The sequence below is a fragment of the Phaseolus vulgaris genome, chromosome 9 (genome assembly GCF_000499845.2).
Source record: "Phaseolus vulgaris cultivar G19833 chromosome 9, P. vulgaris v2.0, whole genome shotgun sequence".
NCBI lineage: Eukaryota > Viridiplantae > Streptophyta > Magnoliopsida > Fabales > Fabaceae > Phaseolus > Phaseolus vulgaris.
This window is the reverse complement of record NC_023751.2, coordinates 23,385,359-23,406,076: the sequence shown is the minus strand read 5'-3', so window position 1 is coordinate 23,406,076 and position 20,718 is coordinate 23,385,359. Positions and strand designations below refer to the sequence as shown.

General features: G+C 29.6%; 1 protein-coding gene across 1 annotated transcript; it reads right to left on the bottom strand.

Moving 5' to 3' along the window:
* Positions 1–16,747: 16,747 nt before the first annotated feature.
* LOC137820289 (patellin-3-like) lies at positions 16,748–20,378 on the bottom strand. The gene is made up of 4 exons (XM_068624274.1): positions 18,856–20,378; positions 18,289–18,413; positions 18,054–18,189; positions 16,748–17,351 (listed from the first exon to the last, which is right to left on the bottom strand). Exons 1-4 carry the CDS (start codon positions 20,011–20,013, stop codon positions 17,094–17,096), a joined length of 1,677 nt encoding a protein of 558 aa, XP_068480375.1. The 5' UTR covers positions 20,014–20,378; the 3' UTR covers positions 16,748–17,093.
* Between the last annotated feature and the right edge of the window lie 340 nt (positions 20,379–20,718).

The window sequence follows — 20,718 nt, the reverse complement described above, 5'->3', positions numbered from 1 at the left end:
GTGGGAAGAGCGCGTGCATGACGTGTAAGATAATGGCGTGGAAAGATTAAGACCACAACATTGGATGGAGCAAGGTTTGAGATTTGCAAAGATAAAAGGCATGATCACGTGAAAAATTCAGAGAGCATGCAATTTTCTGAAAACTGAGAGCTTCTTTTGTCCTTTTATCTATGTAGTAATGGCTATTTACTGAGGTGGGGGATTCGCGATGTACACTTTCACGTGACCTGCAACTCAGGGAGAAAAAAAGACAAAAACAAACCAAATGATATTCTGATAAATTTTTAATGTGATTAATTTAAATATAAATATATATAATAAAGGATAAATTTATAATTAAAATAATAATATTAAAGATTATAATATGGTGGTATAAAAAAAAGAAAAAAAGTCTAATTATCAAAATATATCTCGAGCGCCTTTAGTAGTTTCTGTAAGAAAAAGTACTAACTATTAGACTTTTATTTTGAAAACTTACATAATAAAACAACATTAAGTTGTGTTTAGATTGGGAGGATTTGTCACAATTTGAGAGAGTGGATGTGTGAAGATTTGAGAGGATGTTTGGATTGAGCAATGTTAGAGTGAATTTCTGATAATGGTTTATTGAAATTTGTGAGTGATGTGATGGCCGGAAAAGAATTATATATTTTTTTTAAATGTGTAAAATATGAATTTACAAATTTATCCTTGTGTTTTAAAATATTTAAATAATAAAATATGAGGTATTTTTTTAAGATTTCCTATTCAATTAAAAAATAAAATGATAATATTCATAATTGTAATAATTTTTAGATGGAAAATAATGAATATATGTAAAAATTGAAAATTGTTACATAGAAATAAATTATTGAAATATTCATAATTTTTAAAAATAAAATATAAAATAATTTTGCATTAAATTTAAATAATAGTAATAATTTTATAATAATTCATGAAAATAATAATAATTATTGTATACATTTTTTATTATAATTTTATTTTATTATTATGTAATGTTTAATAATTTTATTTATATTCTTTTGATATTTTTTAAAATTATTTTATTTTTATTATATAATATAATATAATGAATATATTGTGTATATATAATAAGATTAATAATAATAATAATTAAAATTATTATTATTATTATTATTAATTAAGCTTCTACATAGAGTGCATGAAAATTGATTCCACCACAATTGGAGAATCGATTCTGCCTTCACAATAACTTACATGAGAATCGATTTTGCAAATCAACCATTACCCACACAAAAATCGATTCTTCCTTCCTTTTAACACCTATGAGAATCGATTATCTATTCCTTATAACAAATCTGAGAATCAATTCTCCCTTCCTTATAACAACTATGAGAATTGATTTTCCCTTTCTTATAACAGCTTTGAAAATCGATTCTCCCTTCAGTGATATTTATTTCACTCACTTGCAGTTCTTTTCCTATGTTTTCTTCTTCCTCTTTCTCAACCTCATAACCTTCAACAAATCTAAGAACCTTCCACATGCACACACACCTGAAGAAATAAGGGTATTATAGTAACTTTGAATGGGTATACATGTATGCACCCTCTCATCTATGCTAATCCTCGCATATGAGGGAAGAAAGAAAAAAAGGACCCACTCCCTCATCCGTCTGCACACTCACCTTCACATCAGTTGATCCAAACGTTTCGAGTCACCCGCTCGCACGTCCACTCTAAAAGTCGATCAACGGATCTAAACAATGCATAAGTATCTTTAGTGAGGGTGTCTTTGGATACGGAAGAAATTTGAGGTAATGGATTTAGAGAGATTAGAAAGAAAACTAAAGTTATTTGGATTGAAGTATATAAAAATATATTTATAAATTTTTTTTATTAAAATTTGTGAATCATGTGACGTGATGATTGTGCCAAAGTTTGTAGGTGATTTAATAAATATAATAAATTTTAAATAAATATAAATAATTTAATATAAAAAGTTTAAAAATTAAAATTAAAATATATTTTAAATTAAAAATTAATAAATAATAATAAAAATACATATTAATAATTAAATTTTAAATTATTATTTTTATTTAGTTTTTTAATTATTCATTTTATTATAATATAAAAATATATATTAAACATTATACTTATATTTATATTAAAACATAATTTTTATATATAATCAATTTATATATAATTAATTTGAAAAAAGACTCCACTTTCTATCCAAATCTCTTCAAATCATCAAAGAAAATTTGAAAAAATAAAAAGCATTGTTTTTTGTAATTTCATTTCATTTTTTTTTTCTGTTTTTCCAACTTTCCTTTTATTCTCATCTTTCTTTGTTTTTCTCCTATTGGATACAAACGAAGCCTACCACTCTATTTGAATTGAGAAGTATAAGTATGATTAGTTAGGAAATATGTGAGGATCTTATAAGAAAATATAAAAAAAAAGTTATTCTTTTTTAATTATGTATCTTGTGGATGTATCAGAAAAAATTAATTTATTAGAATTTGTAAGTAATGTGATCGTTATAAAAATATTTTAAATTATTTTTAATAGTGTAAAATTTAAGTTTACAAAATTATTTTTATCTTTATAATATTTGAATAATAAAATAGAAGATATTTTTTTTTGCATAAATTCCAGTCAATTAATACTTTGTAAATTATTTTGGATATCATTAAATAATTATTTAAAAAAATATGAGTTACTTAATATTTTCAAAACATGAAAATTTATCAAAAAATAATATTATCTAAGTGTATACAAATTTACCGTTATATTTAAAATAAATTAAAAAAATATTTATTTATTTTTGCATTTTAATAGTTTGTAATTAAAACATTATTTTTGAAACTATGAAGTGACTTTTAAAAAAAATACAAATTACGTATATTAGTTAGAAAATAAAAAAAAAATCATTTGCATTAAAAATAATATTTTGATATTCATAATTGTAAAAAAAATTAGATAGAAAATTATCAATATATATAAAAAAAAATTAAAATTACTAGATAGAAATAAATAGTTTAAATAATTACAATTTTATAAAATATAATTAGAAAATAATTTTTTATTGAATATACATAATATTATTAATTGTATAATAAATTTTATAATAGTAATAAATTCAATATTTACACATATTACTGGAAAAAAAAAGTTTTTCATAAGAAAAATAAAAACACAAATCCAACAACATGCAACTTATATATGAGATATTCAATAAGTATCATTTATAACATACTACAAGAACAATTATGTCTTCAACAAGAACAATTATGTCTTCAAAATCAGTGAATAATCAATTATGTCTTCAAAATCACTCAATAATCGATTATGGCTCATTTATAATATATTACATAATCAAATATACTTTCAAAATGGTGGATAATCGATTATGGTTTATTTATAACATATTAAATAATCTATTATGATTCATTTATAAAATATTACATAATCATGGTCCATTAATAACATATTACATAATTGATTAGGTGTAAAACATTAAATTTTAATATTGGAAATTTTAGAAAATGTTTGAAGTTTATCATATAATTGTTTTTTTATTCTATTATAAATATATTTTTATTTTATCATAATATATTTAATATTTTTATTTTTTAATATAATTAGTATATTATTAATCAAATATGTAAATAAAACATAATAATAAAATATTTACACTTTATTTTTGAAATTTAGTTATCTTTTAAAAATAAAAAAATAAACTAATTATTTTTTTACTAAGTAACTGAATGATAAATGTAATGTAACAGTGTCCACGTGACTTTTTATTTATTTATTTCTTCATAAATCTTTACAAAGGTGACAAGAATTAATTTTCTCCCATCCCTCCATTACCAAGTCCCTTGTCCCACATTCTCACCAGGAAACAAGGGGTGCACTTCAAGGGAAGGATGAGCATGATAACTATTTTGGAAACTCTCTCATACACAAAGAACATTAGAAAGCCACGTTACTTAAAGTATCGGAAATAATTTATAAAATTTTAATTGACTCGAATCATACCAAAATATTTCATATTTTATTATTTAAATATTTTTAAAAATAATAATAAATTTTAATTTTACATTTTATATTTTTAAAAATAATTCAAAATTTTCTCATAATCCACAATTCACAAACTTCAATAATTTTTACTCGGTCAAACATATTTTTTTTTGCATTTTACTCTCACATCCTCGTATATTTATTTTTTCAAATTTTTATACATTCATTCTTCTATTCAAAAACTTAATGCATGTTTGAATTAAAGTAGAATTAAAGTTAAAAATGAAAAGTATTTTTACCCTAAAAATAACAAATCTTTCTTTCTTAATCATTAGAATGCATAATTTTTTGTTGAAAATCATAAAATATTTATTTAACTTTAAACCAAAATGTAATTAAACACATTATTTTTCAGAAAATAAAATAATTATAATCATGCAAATGAAAATGATGTATGAATAAGTGTCTTTTGGCTGAGCAGGTTTTGTTTGGGTTCATAAAAGCAAAATATTATTGGCAGAGATCAATTTCTCGACAAGCGTGAAAGCTAGTGCAGTAGTTCTGAGGCTACAACTGCTCTATTATCTGAATGGCAGAGTAGGATTCATTATTGTTTTAAAAATATCTACTTTACAATTATTTTTAATTAAATATTCATTTTATATAATTATTAGGTGAGTGTAAAAAAAATATGGATGAATCATGATCCTTAAAAACACATGGATTAACTTACAACTTTGTTTTTCTAGTAACCCTTTCACTCTTCACATTAATAAAACATTCAAAATCGACTCCTAAAATTTCTGATTTTTTTAAATTAAAGTTTTTGAAAAAGTTATTTGAAAAATTATATAAACCGTTAAAAATTATATAAACTATTATATAAAATTAAATAATTAATTGAGAATTTATTGTTAATAAATTTATGGATGAAAGAGTTAACCATTATAAAAAATTATATTAGATAAATGGAAATGCTTTTTAAAGTATAAGTTAAATATAAATTTTAAAAAAATGTGATAAATTTGATTAATAAAAGATATATTTAATTCAATTTTAAAAGATGTAAAAGTTTATAATCATTAGAAAATGTTTGTAATAAAAAGGAATGGTTATGATTCGCGGCTAGGTGACAAAAAAAGTTGTCGTTTGTCTATTTTAATCTTTTATGTTTGATTTGGTATGGAGAGTGAAAAATTGAGGGTGTGAAAGAGTGGGAGTGTGAGAATTTAAGAAAAAAGTGTAAAGAAAGTTGAGTATGTTTAGATTAAGATATGTTAGAGTGAATGTATGAGAAAAGTTTATTAAAATACGTGAATGATGTGATGATTGTAATAGTATTTTAAATTATTTTTAATGATATAAATTATAAGATTATAAAATTATCTTTATATATAAAAAATAAAAAATTAATTAATTTAGAGTACATTTTAGTTAATTAAATATGAATTTAATTTCATTATTTATATTTTTAGAATTTAAATATTTAAATAAATTTTGTATTCTCATTAATAAATCAAAATTTAAATTATTATAATATATAATTTAAATATAATAATTTTTATTATTATAAATATATAAATATATTTTTAGGTATATAGGTATTTTTAATTTATTAAAAATATATTTAATATTTTTTATTATCAATATATTAAATATTTCTTAGATATTTATAGTTTATTTAGAATAAAATTAAATGATTTTAATTAATGTTCTCGTCGGTTGACCTAACCGTCGTTGACTTCAAAGGCAGGCGGTGACTCCTTCAATTTCTGGCGGTTTCTGTGCTCACACCTGGGTGTTGGAGAGCGGCTCTGCTAAGGTAGAGGGGACTTTACTTGTTGATTGCACTCCGACGATCAAGTCAATACTGAGCTAAGAAACAATGAGTAAGTAAAATAGTTTCAGTCTTAGAAACGACGTACCTTTACCAGGGATCTCAACTTCCCTTTATAGGCTGTTTTTAGGTCAACTCCCCTATCCCATTAGAACATCTCCTCTAGTGAAATTAGGGTTACTAGGAGGACATCCTGTTGCGTTGTTGCGCAGTCTTAGCGCAACAGCTGCACAAAGCCTAATGGTATGGTCGCCAAGGTACCAAATCATGTACCAACTCTGCAGGATCCATTTGTTCTGTAGGTTTCCTAATTCTTCACGTGCCATGCATGTAGCTTTCCCTGAAAACCCTAGCGCTCGTGGGCTTAGGCACCTTTAGGGAGTATTTACTTGTGTTAGACCCAAATGTGCTATACACACCACGTGCATGGACTATCCCGCAATCAAGCCTTTCTTTGTATAGCTTCAACATTCACGACCTCTAGGGCTCTGCTTACGTGGCCCACCATCGCGTCCAGTCCACCGAGTCGACCTGCTTCACAGGTGCCGATGTCTGATGTCGATGTCTGGCCAATACAATTAATATTTATTATCATTATTTTAAATATATTTGGAATAAAATATATTTAATATTTTTTTATGTTTTATTATATGTGCATAATAGTTTAAAAAATGTGAAATGTGAATAATTTATAGTAAATATTGTGAATAGAACGAGGGTATATAAGTCATTTTATATATTTATGTATGACTTTCTCTTTTCTTCTCCTCATATTTTTGCAACTTTGAGAAGAAGCATTCAGCTCCCTCTCCCACCCTTCCGCGCCCTCTCACCTATTTTCATTTGCGGACCCAAACAGGGGGTGCACCCTCACTTTCGTCTACAGGAACAGTGCACCCCCTGAAACAAACAAGCGCTTAGTCCGCTTAGATTTGTTGTGAATAATTTGCAGTTCGTTTCAGCGGGTTAAGTGTAAGGTAGGGAGAATTGATCCGTATTACTCACATAACTTAAAAGTTTAGAATTTTTTTTTGCATTCTCATATTTTCTTCATATCATATTTTACATTCTGAAATTTTTACTCATCTTATTACACATCTGTAATGAGAATAATAATGTAAAACCATTTACCTAATGTATCTAAATAAATAAATAAAAGAATTAAATTTATTCGAAATTTCTACTTAAAAAATTGTTTTTTATTAATTTTAAAAAAAAATATGAAGGCTGCTCCGCGGGCTAATTCTCAAGCGAGACGGGCTAGTAAAATCAGCCAGCATATTCCCGATCCGCATTTTGCGGACCAAATGCGGGACGTGCCTATGCGGATGAACTAGCCTGCATTGTCATTCTTAATTAATTATTATTAAAATTTAATTTCAATTAATGAGTATTACTAATTATGTAAAATATAATTAAGAAGAATAATAATAATTAATTATTTTAAAATCATTTTAACATAAAATTATTTAAACTATAAAATTTAAAATGTTGATATAAAAAGTTGATAATTTTTAATAATTTAAATCAGGTTTACATGTTTTTATATTGACAATTACTATATTAAACCAAATAAATACCCATATAACAGGTTACTTTGTGGCGTGATGTGTGTCTGAAGGTTCCTCATCAAAAATAATTTTGTTTCAGTCATCTTATATTTGACTACAAAGAACCTGATAGGAAATATTGTTAACATTGATTTGTATTTGGTGATGGAAGAAGATGTGTTAGAACGTTTTATTCCATCTTCTTTGATAAACTGTTTAATACACAATGTATGATTATTTCATTAGTTAGTTAATACATTATGTTATTCAATAATGCTACTTATATTGTTATCCATATAAGTAGTCTTACTAATGTTAAGAGAGTTTAAGAAATTGAATTTGTATTTTGTTTTTTGTTTTCTCTTATTTCATATTTTAATGTGTCGTATTTGTAAAAAAATTTAAATCTTTTTTTAAATCACTATATATTGATCTTGTATATGTTCATCAAGAAATGATTAATTGATAATTCTTTCTCGTTAGCTCATGTGATATAGTTTTTCTTAGATGTTTCTATTTTTCAAATATTAGATAATATAGTGTTTTTATATGTTTTTGTATGTAAACTTCTTGATCTGATACCAACAAACTAGTATCAAAGTTTTAGTTTTGATTTATTTCACATTATTTGGGAATTGATTTTTTTGACCAATATCAATCCCATTTGTTTGTTTCTTTTTCGTAAAGAATTTTTTTACGATAAATACAATCAAGATTGAGAAATCTACATGAAAAAAAGAAAACTTCAATCTCTAATGCATTGATAATATAGTATAATCGTAGACTTAGAGGAGTTAATTATGAGAATTGATAATAAGAAGACTCATGCTAATTCTCTTGTCTCTTCATGTGATGTTCTTTGTGAGGTAAGGTAGTTGTAGAAACTAATTGAATGAAATAAGAGAAGACAAAAGGTTGTAACAACTGATTGAACGTAATTGCACAAAATTGCAAAACTAATCTTATTCATTTTGATTCACTCAATCATCTATATAATAATTACAATTACTGGAAGCTATAAACTAGAAATACTAACAGGCCTGTAAATTGACCGTTAATGCAATATAACGGTAAAATAGTTTAAGGGTAATAAAATATGAATTAATAATAATAAAATATGAATTAATAACCAACATCATCCCTTAATTTTGATTTGGAACAACCTTCCCAATTTGAGTCATGATATTGTTTTTCTCAATCGCCATCAATTCTTCATTCATAGCCTTTTGCCATTTGGGGTGATGAATGGCATCAGCAAGTCTCACAGGTTCTGATTCTGCAAGAAAAGCAAAGTGAACCAAATCTCCATTGTCATCAACTTCATCATCAAGATTTACTTCACAATCTTGAAGATGTACAGGTTGTCGTTGTTGCCTTCTTGGTCGCTCCATCATAGTTGCAATTGGAGTTGCAACTTCAGGTTGAATTACAACTTCAGGTTGAACTACAACTTTAGGTTGAACTGCAGGTGCTTCAAGAGTGACTCTATCTTCCACATCATCGTTCAAAACGTAAATATATCGTTTTTTCGAATCCATTTCAGCTGTTGCATTCCATTGCCATTCTTCATCTTCGGCAAATGTAACATCACGACTAATAATCACCTTCTTTGTCATTGGATTGTACAATTTGTATCCCCCATGCTTATATCCAATGAAAATGGTTTTCACTGCCTTATCATCCAACTTTGATCTTGTTGCATTGGGAACATGAGCATAAGTAATTGACCCAAATACCTTCAAGTGCTGCACATTGGGTTTGAATCCACTCCATGCCTCAATCGGAGTTGTGTTAGGAACACTCCGAGTGGGTGATCTGTTTATCAAATATACTGCACATGTTACGGCCTCAGCCCAAAAATAATTTGACATACCTTTCGCTTTAAACATGCTCCTCGCCATGTCCATTATTGTTCTATTCTTTCTCTCAGCAACTCCATTGTGTTGAGGTGTGTAAGGGCAAGTTATGATATGTTGCAACCCAAGTTCTTCACAATGCCTCTTGAATTCATTAGACTTGTACTCACCTCCTCCATCACTACGCACCATCTTAATTTGTCTACCACTCTCTCTTTCAACAAATGCTTTAAATATTTTAAAGCAGTGAAATACCTCATCCTTGTTTTTCAATACATAAATCCAGGTTTTCCTTGAAAAATCATCAATAAAGGTTAAAAAATACTTATTACCTCCGACTGATGATATGTTCATCGGGCCACAAACATCTGTATGAACAAGCTCCAAAGGAAATTTTGCACGCCAAGGCTCCTTAACAAATGGTGTCCTGTGATTCTTTCCAAAAATGCAAGCCTCACACAATTGATCAGGGTGATGAATATGGGGTAAACCATTCACTAAATTTCTTTTGGAAAGATTTTCCAAACTCTGCAAATTTAAGTGCCCAAAGCGTAAATGCCATAACCACGATTCATTATTCACTATTGCATTCAAGCACTTGAAATCACCCATTTGAATATCTACTGGAAACATGCGGTTTTTTGATAAAAAGGTTTTAAGAATCAAATTACCTTTTTTTATCAAAAATTGATAATTTATTTTCAACTATGTGCACCTCATAACCCTTCTCAGCTAGTTGTCCCATACTCAACAAATTACTTTTCATATCAGGTACATAGAAAACATCATAGATGTACCTGTGATCACCATTCTTCAATGTGATAAGAATTCGCCATTTTCCAGTCATCGGAAGGAACCTGCCATCACCGAATTTCACTTTTGTGCGAAATGAGTCATCCAAATCTACAAACAACTCCTTCTGACCAAGTCTGATTGTTTGGGGTTTCCTTTGATGTGGCTGCCATTAGTACTGTATGATCTTCTTCATCTTGTACGTGATTACTATCTTCTTGAGCACAATTGGCAACATGATTATCACCTTTTGATCTGCACTCATTTGCATAATGGCCATGTTATGACAATTATAACACTCAACATTTGATTTATTATAAATGCCTCATCGTCCTCCGCGACCACGTTCCCCGTGCCAAGGGCCTCCATGATTCTGGCCACCACGACCTTTGTTGAAATAGCTACCATGTTTATGATAAGAGCTACCAATTGAGGTTTGTGCTTGTAAAGCCTGTTCAATTGGTTTTTCAATCTTATTGTCATTCATCCGCTGCTCATGCGCTCGTAGAGAACCAGACAATAACCTTACTGTCATTTTTGAAATGTCATTGGCCTCTTCAATTGCGGCAACAACATGTTCAAATCTGGGAGTTAAAGACCTCAAAATCTTTTCAACCTTTGTATGCTCCGAATGTGTTTCACCATTGGTCTTCATCTGATTTGTCAAGGCAATAACTTTATTTATATAGACATCAATAGTCTCTGTGGTTTCCATCTGCAACCGCTCATATTGGCGTCTTAGGGTTTGAAGACGCACCCTCTTGATCTTATCATCACCTTTAGAATTGGTTGACAAAATTGTCCAAGCCTCACTGGCAGTTGTTGCTCCTTCTATCTGCTCAAACATCTCGTCATTCATCCCTTGATGAATGAGATACAAAGCCTTATTGTCTTTCTTCTTCTGGTCACGATGCGTTACTACGTTGCGCCTCAGTTGCATTAGCAGCTAATGCAGACACTCCACTTTCAACGACATCCCATAACTCATGATAATCAAACAAAACTCTCATTTACACACCACCGATTGTAATTTTTTCCATCAAGGATAGAGACTGATAAAATATGAATTAATAACCAACAGTAAGGTAAGGTAGTTGTTGGGATATGGTTAAAACTAGAAAAGTTTGTTCACGATAAAGTTTATCTATAATAAGTTGTTTATCAAGAAATAATTGTTTGAACTTGATATGAAAGAAGGGTTCATCATTGAAGGAATGTCTTCATGAGATGAGTGCAATTATGATAAAGCTAAGAAATATGGACGTGAAGATGGAGGATGAAGATATAGTGGTGATTCTTTTGGTCAATATTTTCCCTTCCTTCAAGAATTTTGTCATAAGAGTTAAGAAATTTTATGGTTTAATTTCTATAATTAAATTCATAAAATATTTTGTATTATATCTAGTTAAAGTTTTAACATTGAAAAACAAATCAATAAAGTAGATTTTAAGAAGCACTATGACTAAATGAAATAATATATATATATATATATAAAATATATAATTAAAAACAATTTATTCTAAAAGTATATTAATTAATTATTTAAAAATAGTAGTTATTATAAAAATATTTAAAGGAACCTTTTATATCTTAAATGTAAGATATAATAAAGAATAAGAGTAAAGATAAGAAGATAAGAAGAGGTATGATTACATTTAATGCATTCAGTCACAAGTTAGAAATTTTAGCTTAATAATTATATGTGTGTTGGTGTTTTTTATTTATTTATATTTATGTCATATAATTCATTTATGGCTATACTTTAATTTTCTTTATTTATTTATACTTATGTTATTTAATTTAACGCATTGACTTCTTTTATTTATTTATATTTATGTGATTTAATTTATTTTAAGTTACGTACTAGTCTTTTTATTAATATTTATTTTACTCTTCTGTAATATATATATTGACCATATCTAATTATTTATTTAAATTTTTCATACTTTGATTCTTATTTTATTTTGTATTATTTTAAACATCATTCTTTTATCATTTGGAGAAATGTATATAAAATAATAATAAAAAATATTTTTTTATTCAATGAACTTGAAAAAAAAAGTTATCTATATGTTCTATTATTATTTTTATAGTTTTTCTATCTATTTCAATGGTGTGTATATAGTATTGGTTAACCAAATATGAAGTATCTTAATAGTCATCACATTATATAATCCTTGAAAATGTTAAATATTATGTCAATTGAGAAAGAGTCTTAGGTTTCATTGCAACGAGTTAAGATCATGCTAATATATGAATGTTTGTGTTCAGTACAGTTTGGTATACTGTAAGATGAAACGCATGGACCGTGGTAGGTTTAAGGAAATATTTATCAAGTAGGTGAATATTTGGATAGTTTAGAATAATATTCTAGACCATGATACTAATAGACCAAACTTTGGATTATCTAATACTTGCTCAATATTGCTAAGGTTAGGTGATGAGTATATATCTCTTTTGTGGACTCATAAATGATCGATATTCTTAAGAAAAATAATTATGATTTTAACAATATTTTTAATGAGAAAATTCTTAAGTAGACAGTCATTGTCAAAGTAACTTTTGGTGGATCATCAAAAGTGGAATATGGATTCATATAATTGATAAAGTGAGATTGAGTCTTATATTTGTAGGTCAAATCCTAGACCTCATTGTTTGTATTTTTTTTTTATCGGCTCATTGTTTGTATTGTATGTTAACTTTATTAAGATTGATATTTAAGGCTTAGAAAGACATCACTTTTTGCGTGTTTTTCTTTTATATGTACATATGATACTAGTAGAAGCAGAATATGGTCATCTTAAATTTTTTGAGAGATCTCTAGAAAGTTGACTCATGGAAAACTTAATTTTAATATTCTTAAGAGATATTAAATATTTTGTTGGTTAATATATATATATATATATATATATTTTGATAGCTCTTTATTATGATGTAAAACTCTTATTATTGTACAAAACTTATATGCTTTTGTAATATACTAAGAATAATTGTAAAGATGTAAAATGTTCACATATATATATATATATATATGATGTTATGTTATGGTTAATGTTTTCTCTTAAAAATCTTATTGCACAAAAGAAAATAGTCCCAATTTCTAACTAAATAACAATTATTTATATAATCGTTAGCAGATGGTTCTATAAAGACCTTGAGTATGGTCTTTTCCATCTTGTGTGTAGTTTCTATTGAGTAATAGAAATACAAGTTGTTTGTTCTTACATTTTCTCTTGAATAAGAGAAGTGTAAGATAAATATACTAGTAAAAATAAGTCACAACTTAGTCACAATTAATAATTTTGATAAATTATTTTATGAGAAATTTTGAGCAATGATTAAAACTTAAAAATTTAAATTAAAAAAGAACTAAGGTAATTGTTCATTCTTTCAGAAAAAGAAGGATAACGGAACAAACATCATGGATGTTGGAAAGAATAAAAAATCTTTTTAAAACATATGAATAAAAAAATTTGAACCCATAGAAAATCAAGGATTGGAAGCCTAGGAACATTCAACAAAAATTTAAAGGAGGTTTTAACCTTGATAGTGCTCAATCATGGATAGCAAAAACCAAGAAAATTTTCATCATAATGACACAAGCCAATGTAAACATAGTCACATTTGATGCCTTTATGCTTGACAAAGAAACTGAAAATAAGTGGAGATTTTCCAAACAACAATAGGAAGCTAAAAGGAGACAAAATACTTTGGAATTATATAAAAAAAATCTCGAAAAATATTTTCTAAAGGATCTTTGAATATGCAAGGAAGTTGAGTTCCTTAATTTTCATCAAGGAACCATGTTTGTAGGAAAATATGCAACAAAATTTGATGAGTTGTCAAAATTTTGTGATTACCTTCATGAGAGATTTGATAAGTGTTCTTGTTGTTCAAAGTTCGAGAGTGGACTGATACCTGATATTAAATAGGTAGTTGGTTATTTAGAGATTTTCTTATTGCTTACTCTTGTAAATCGTTGCAGGATTTATGTAAATGATACTAAGGCAAGACAAACTTAATGGAGGCAAGGAGAGTCATTGAAGCACAAGAGAATTAATTCAACAATAAGAAACCTTCCCAACGCCCGTTCCATGCTTCTTGGAATTATTCAGGGCAAAATCATTCATTCACTGCCAATACTTCAAATGCTTCCACTGATGGCAGATGTCTCAACTCAGGACCAACTCTAGAACTATGACAAAAAGAATACAAGAATATTGGAACTTTGTTACGGATGGCAGAGACACTCTCTTATATATGTTTGAAGTTGTCATAACCTAGTGTAATTTATAGAGTAGGATTTAATTTTCTTGCTTGAAAGTAGAGTAGAATTTTGACTTGTACTTTTGAACTTGAGTAGAATAAGGTTAGGGTTATGTTTCTAAACCCTACTTAGGGTATAATTGGGCTTAATTACAACCCATATTAAACCCTAAGTCAATCATTAAAGCTAATTAGGTCACATGATGCATACTTCACTCATGGATAAAAATATTTTGTCATATGATTAATGTTTTTTTTGTCATCATAAAAAAGGGAAGATTGTTGAGTCTCTCGGCGATCTAGACAATATGTCTAGACGCTAAACGGTCTTATGAGATGTTAGACGGTCTCTGAGTTCATATCATATGTTTATGTTTTGTTGATAACAAAAATTATTTGTATGTTTTTCTTGAATATTGAAATATCAAAATAGTGTTTTATACAACAACAATATGTAAAAGATCTCTTGAACGTCTACAATCTTTGTTTATGATAGACGATTTAAGAAATTGTTTATGTTTGACGGTCATGCTAGACGCTCTGATGAACAAATTGAACATTAAAAAGATGAACGTAATTTTTTGAATATACATATGTATTATATACTTGTTTAATCAAAAATATTTTGTACTAAAAAAGTTAAAATTTGAAATCGCAAAATCACTTTGTTATTATTGGATATCTCTAAAGTTTATCTTTCTTAAAAAGATTTGATCAAATTAATGTATGTAATGATTGTTTATCATGTTTGCGAATATTTTTTTATCTTTTCTAAAAAAAATATTTTGAACAACTGAAAATCATTAATAAGTTTTAACGTTGCGAAAAATTTGGAATAAGAAAGATTATTAATTTTAAGGTTTGATTTGTTTTTTACTGACCTATATTCCGATTAATTTCGAATAAGTTTTGTGAAGAAAAACAAATTAAAAGAATGTAAATTAAACCTTTTTTTTAATTTTGAGGATTGTGTATCAGAAAGACAAAGATAAAAGATAATAAAAAAATTAGCATTAACCAACTTGAGATAAGGTCAAATTAAAAGAGATATATAAATTAAAAGAGATATATAAAGTGATCGAAGGATTTTTGTTATAGATGGATGTAGGTAACCCATTTTGATAGTTTTAATTTTAGAGGATATTTTTGTTATTTTACCCACGACTTTGCAATGTTTTTTTTTTCAAATTATTTATTATCTATTTTTTTAATTTAAAGTAATTAATTTTAAAATTGATTATTATATATAAAATATATTTATATATATGTTATATTTTTAAACTATAATATAATTAAATCTATGAATAATAAAATTATTATTTTATGTTTTATTTTAATGATATTTGTACATTTTTTAATAATGTTTCATACGTTTATTTTATATTTAAATTATTTTTTAATTAAATATTTATTTTAACATTGAATTTTGTAAAAAAAAATTACAGTTGGGCATCAGAAAACTATAATTGATATTAATACATTGAAACAATATTATATGTAAAGGAAATCTATTGATACTCGCGAGTTTTTAATTGCAATAAATATATTCTGTTAAGGTTTACTCAGGTTGGTAGAACCTATAATTTTCAAACTGTTATAAAAAAAATAGATAAAATGTAATAATATTAATTTACATAAGAAGGTGATTGTAATAATATAAAAAAATGTAAATATAATTTGAAAACATAGAAGAAAAAAGAGTATATAGAAGGGTGATCCTGGTCCAGTTCTTGATGTATTGAAAGACTGAAAAAAGGTACATAAGAAAAGCATCTTTAAAGGGTGGGATAGAAAGATGTATAGCACGGAGTAATGAGTGGGTTTTATGATGAAATTCGGTGAAAAAAAAGTAAAAGTGGTCACTATGACATTGAAAATGTGTTATCTAACTCCAATGTCTTCATATTTCTGCTATGCCACACACTTTGCATTCAAATCAGTATTTCAGAGCCCTGTTACAACTGTGACCAAGGACCACAATGTGCCCACTTCAACTAAACAACTATAATCTGACACCAGTATTCATACACAATTATAATCCACCTAAACCTGTAATACTACTTTTAACTGCTGATTCATCATATTAATCAAGAACTTCTTTTGAAGAAAAAAGTTAAAAGTTAATACCTCATTGATTTAAAGGTTAAAAATATTGTTGATCTTAAAAGTTATCCTACTTCACAATTTTATTGGTTTGAATAGCTTGTTTGCTGGAATCAGTGAGTGCCTAAGACACATTACTATTGATCATAGAAGTAACATTTGAGTATCTGAAATTTAAAAAAAAAAACAAAATTTAAGGCTTAAAACGTGACAAATAACAAAGCTGATCTTAAAGTCTAACTATAGCACCCACATACTCTACAATTTCGGACCCATGATAGATAGTTTTATGATGTTTTCTATCTGAGCTGAGAACACACGGATCATGACAGATAAAACATAATTTAAAGCTTGGGTACAGACAAAGACAATATTGATTAAAAGGCCCCACCAAAATTTACATGAAATTTATACAGAGAAATATAGCAGTTATGTCCTCCATATATCAATAAGAATTCAAAAATCAGAAGCTCCCTCCAACAATAATAATAAATAATCAACGAAACACAGAAAAAGTATATATAAATGAAACACATGGTCACGATTAACATTAAAACTCTCCTCTTCTTCTAGCAGCAGCAAAGTCCATATTTGAACATCTTGGGTGGTAGAAGCGAATGCAAGAACATAATTGCCAGCAATCAATGTAGGTGCTGCTCATCTCCTTCCCCCTTGTGGATGTACATAACAATTATGAGATTCTCAGTCAGAAGAGGAGGGCTTCACCTTCAAGCGGTACAAGAGTTTCTTCTTCTTAGAGCTTTGGTTGTCAATGGTGAGAACCACCTTCCCAGGTTCACCAATTTTATAATTGTTGCAAAGCACCGGTTCTTCTGATGAAGCAACCTTTATAGCCTTCTGGATGATCACAGTATAGCTTCCCTCTGAACATGGCACAAACTCTGCACCATAGCTTACGTCCCACCCTATTACTCTGATTTCCCAAGACAGTAGGGAGTTCTGCACAAAATTTCAATGCATTACTTAGGCAAATGCTCAGCAAATAACAATTTTCTACCGTTTGAACTACATCTACAAAAGATTTTCATTCTTAGATTAATTCTTTGATCTTATAACTAACTGAATTTTAATATTATAAGGTTGAGTTTAACCATTCAACTCAACTCCATAAATAAATTAAATGTACAAATCATCAGATATGTCTTTTTTTAGTTTAATAAATCATTGTTTGATGCTCTAAAGATTCAACATGTCTTTTTCGAGTTCTAACGGGCTAAATTTGTAGTTGCTGACAAATATTACTAACCTAGCTAACACGCATCTCAGTTGCTGTTTTCTAGCCTAGATGGTAGAAAACAAAAACTTAAGTAGTGGAAAAGGATTTTGACTCGTAGCTATATTTAGAACTGAAATAAAATAAGAACACTTATGTTTCCAATTCGAGTATGGTCTTTCCAGGTTTATTTATTATTCTTTATTTACTAATTATGGTGCATTGCCCGAGACATCTGATATCGGGGAATGGATCTGCCTAAATCTGTAGCATGAAACAGGCGGCAAACGAAAGGGATAATATTAAAATCTTGAGAACTGAGGAATCCTAGGTAAGATTCCGCATTCCAATGCTGCATTCATTGGATTCCCTCTCAGTTGAGATCAATCAATTCCGACAAAAAAACAAAGAGGAAAGACCTAACCCACCTCAGCAACTGGAAACTCCACGGTATGTTTTGCTGCTGGCCTCACTGTAATTTCTGTGACAGCATCGGAAATTCCGAACTCCCCATCTTTGCTTAGTCCACCATACTTCACCGGAAGTTGCTCAGCAGCAATGTATCTGAAATATCCACATAACAAATTATGTTACAAATTGGGACAAAACTCAAGCCAAACTGAAAAGACATGAAGCAAGAAAAATCGTGTATTTTGTGTTCACCTCAAAAGAGTCTCGGCTGATTTGGAAGGGCCGGCAAAGACAAACTTGCTTTTGGTTCTCTGAGTAAGAAAAGGGCTTATCATCCTGTTCACTGCCAAATACCACCATGGCACATTGATAAACACCTGCACCAACAAAACAAAGGAGAATATCAAGAAAACATAACACACACTGAACACCCTAGATAAGTGTTAAATTTGAAGCGAAACAAATAATGTATGAATGAATCAAGGTTTTAAATGCAATTTCAGATGCAATGTAAAGGGCTGTTTTTGTCTCTATATCTATGGCTCCATTGGCAGCATTTGTCACAATTTCACCTTATTTTCTAATCAGAATTGAAGTTTGAAATGGGTAATCAGAGATTCCATTTAAAAATATAATTTAGTCAGAGAAGTGTACCAAAAGTACAAGTTTTGTTCTTTGAAAAATTGTAAAAATGGGCCTTGTGTTTTTGCCAAGACCTCACTCACCACATTTATCTGCAATGCCATTATGAAGATTGCAAAGAGAATGTGACTGAAATTCAAACAATGGGTCGAATTTAAGAGGGCATGCATGCAGTACCTGTTTGGCTACAAACTCAGGATAGTTATCCTGAAGCAACTGCAGGGCCTGTTTGGTAGCCTGTCTAAGCTCCCACTTGGCAGGTCCAGGAGAGTTCTTGAGATCATTGACTTGAACAATGGTGCTTATCCCACCAGGGGCAAAATCAAGCTTCCTGATACTCTTCTCCAGGAACTGAATCCTCCACCTGAGGAACCTGTGCCTCTTCTCCTCATCAGAGAAACTCTTCTTGTACAACTCCTTGTTCTGAAACTCCCCATAGATGTTATAACACACAGGGTGACCCTCCTTGTCAAACCCATGCATGTACACCGCCTTCTCCAAATCATCCCCCAACTCCTCCTCCAACAACTCCTCCATCTTGAACTCCTTCCTCCACCGAATCGTCCCCTTTATCATCGCAAACGCATCCTTCACCTTGAAGTCCCTCGCACGCAGAAACTTCAGCAGAATCACATCGCTCCTTTCATCAGCAAGAAGCGGCACTCCCCAAATCGAAACCTCTTCGGGGGAAGCGGAATCAGCTTCCACCTTCGCTTCCTCCTCAGACACAGACACAGCCACAACGCTCTCCTCGATAGCCTCCACCGTTTTCGCTCCATCCTCCTCAACACAAGCAGCATCGGTAACTGCCACTTTCTCTTCAACAACCTTAGTTTCAGTTTCACTTTCCTTCACTTCCGCAGCTTCTTTTTCTGTCGCTTCTGCTACGTCAGCAGCATCAGCAGCATCAGCAGCAGCAGCAGCATGAACAGCATGTTCTTTCTCTTCCTCCACGGGCTTCTGTTCTTCCTTGTTGTCGGTGGCATCTTCGGGCTTTTCATCTTTGGGAGGGTGGTTATTCTGAGGCTCAGAAAACTCGTGTTTATGCAGTGCCTCCTGAATGAGCTGTTTGAGTTCTTGCAGTGCCTTTTTCTCGGTTTCTGGTAGGTCCGAGACAATGGTGCTCTCTTCCTTGAAAGAACCTGATTCCGGAATGTTATCTTTGGAAACCTCCGTCGCAGTTTCTGGAATGTTCTCCTTCTCAGATGATGCCTTTGCTTCTTCTTCTTCTTCAACGGAAACAACAACGCTGGTGTCCCATGGCTCGGGAGGCGCCACGTCAGCGACCACCACTTCCTCTTGAGTTGTGGTTGTCTTTGAAGCTTCTTCAGCCATGGTTAAGGCAACTCAACACTCAACAGCGACACTTTCTTTGATCTGAATGAACAAAATTTGAAAGAGAAGAGAGAATTTGATGTGAAGAGAGTGAGAAATGGAAAGAGGGAGTTATAGAGAGAGACCAGACTGTGCCAGCTAGGAATGTGGGCCCCGGCCCGGATGTAACGGTGTTATTACACTCTGTACCCAACAGAGTGGGCCTACCTGCAACTTTCAGGGCCCAACCAGTTAGAATTATGCATGCATTCACGTTTTGTTGTTACAATATTTATTTAATTTGAAAAAAAAAAGGTTTTGAGAAGGTTAATTGGCCTTTGGTGATGAGTTGGAGGAATTTGCCTTGGATGCGTTTGAGTGTTGCCATTGTTTAGCTGTACCTTTGTTTGCTTTCAATTTCAACCAAGCCGTTCAACAGTTTTGGTTTGGCCCACATCGATCACTAATATATCTCGACAATCATTAGTAACAGCTTCTTTAGTTCAAATTTGAATTTAATAATGGCATTAACGTTGGATGATTCATTGTTTTTTCTTAAGTTGGTTAATAACCGCGTTAAGGAATTGTTTGCCTTTCGAATATTATGCTGTTCCACCATCCTTGCTGTTGTTTGTCGGGACTTTCAATCCTTTATGTTTTATGTTCTTTTTTTAAATCTTGTCTTTAGACTTTAGAATGTCCAATTAATGCATTCTTATATACACC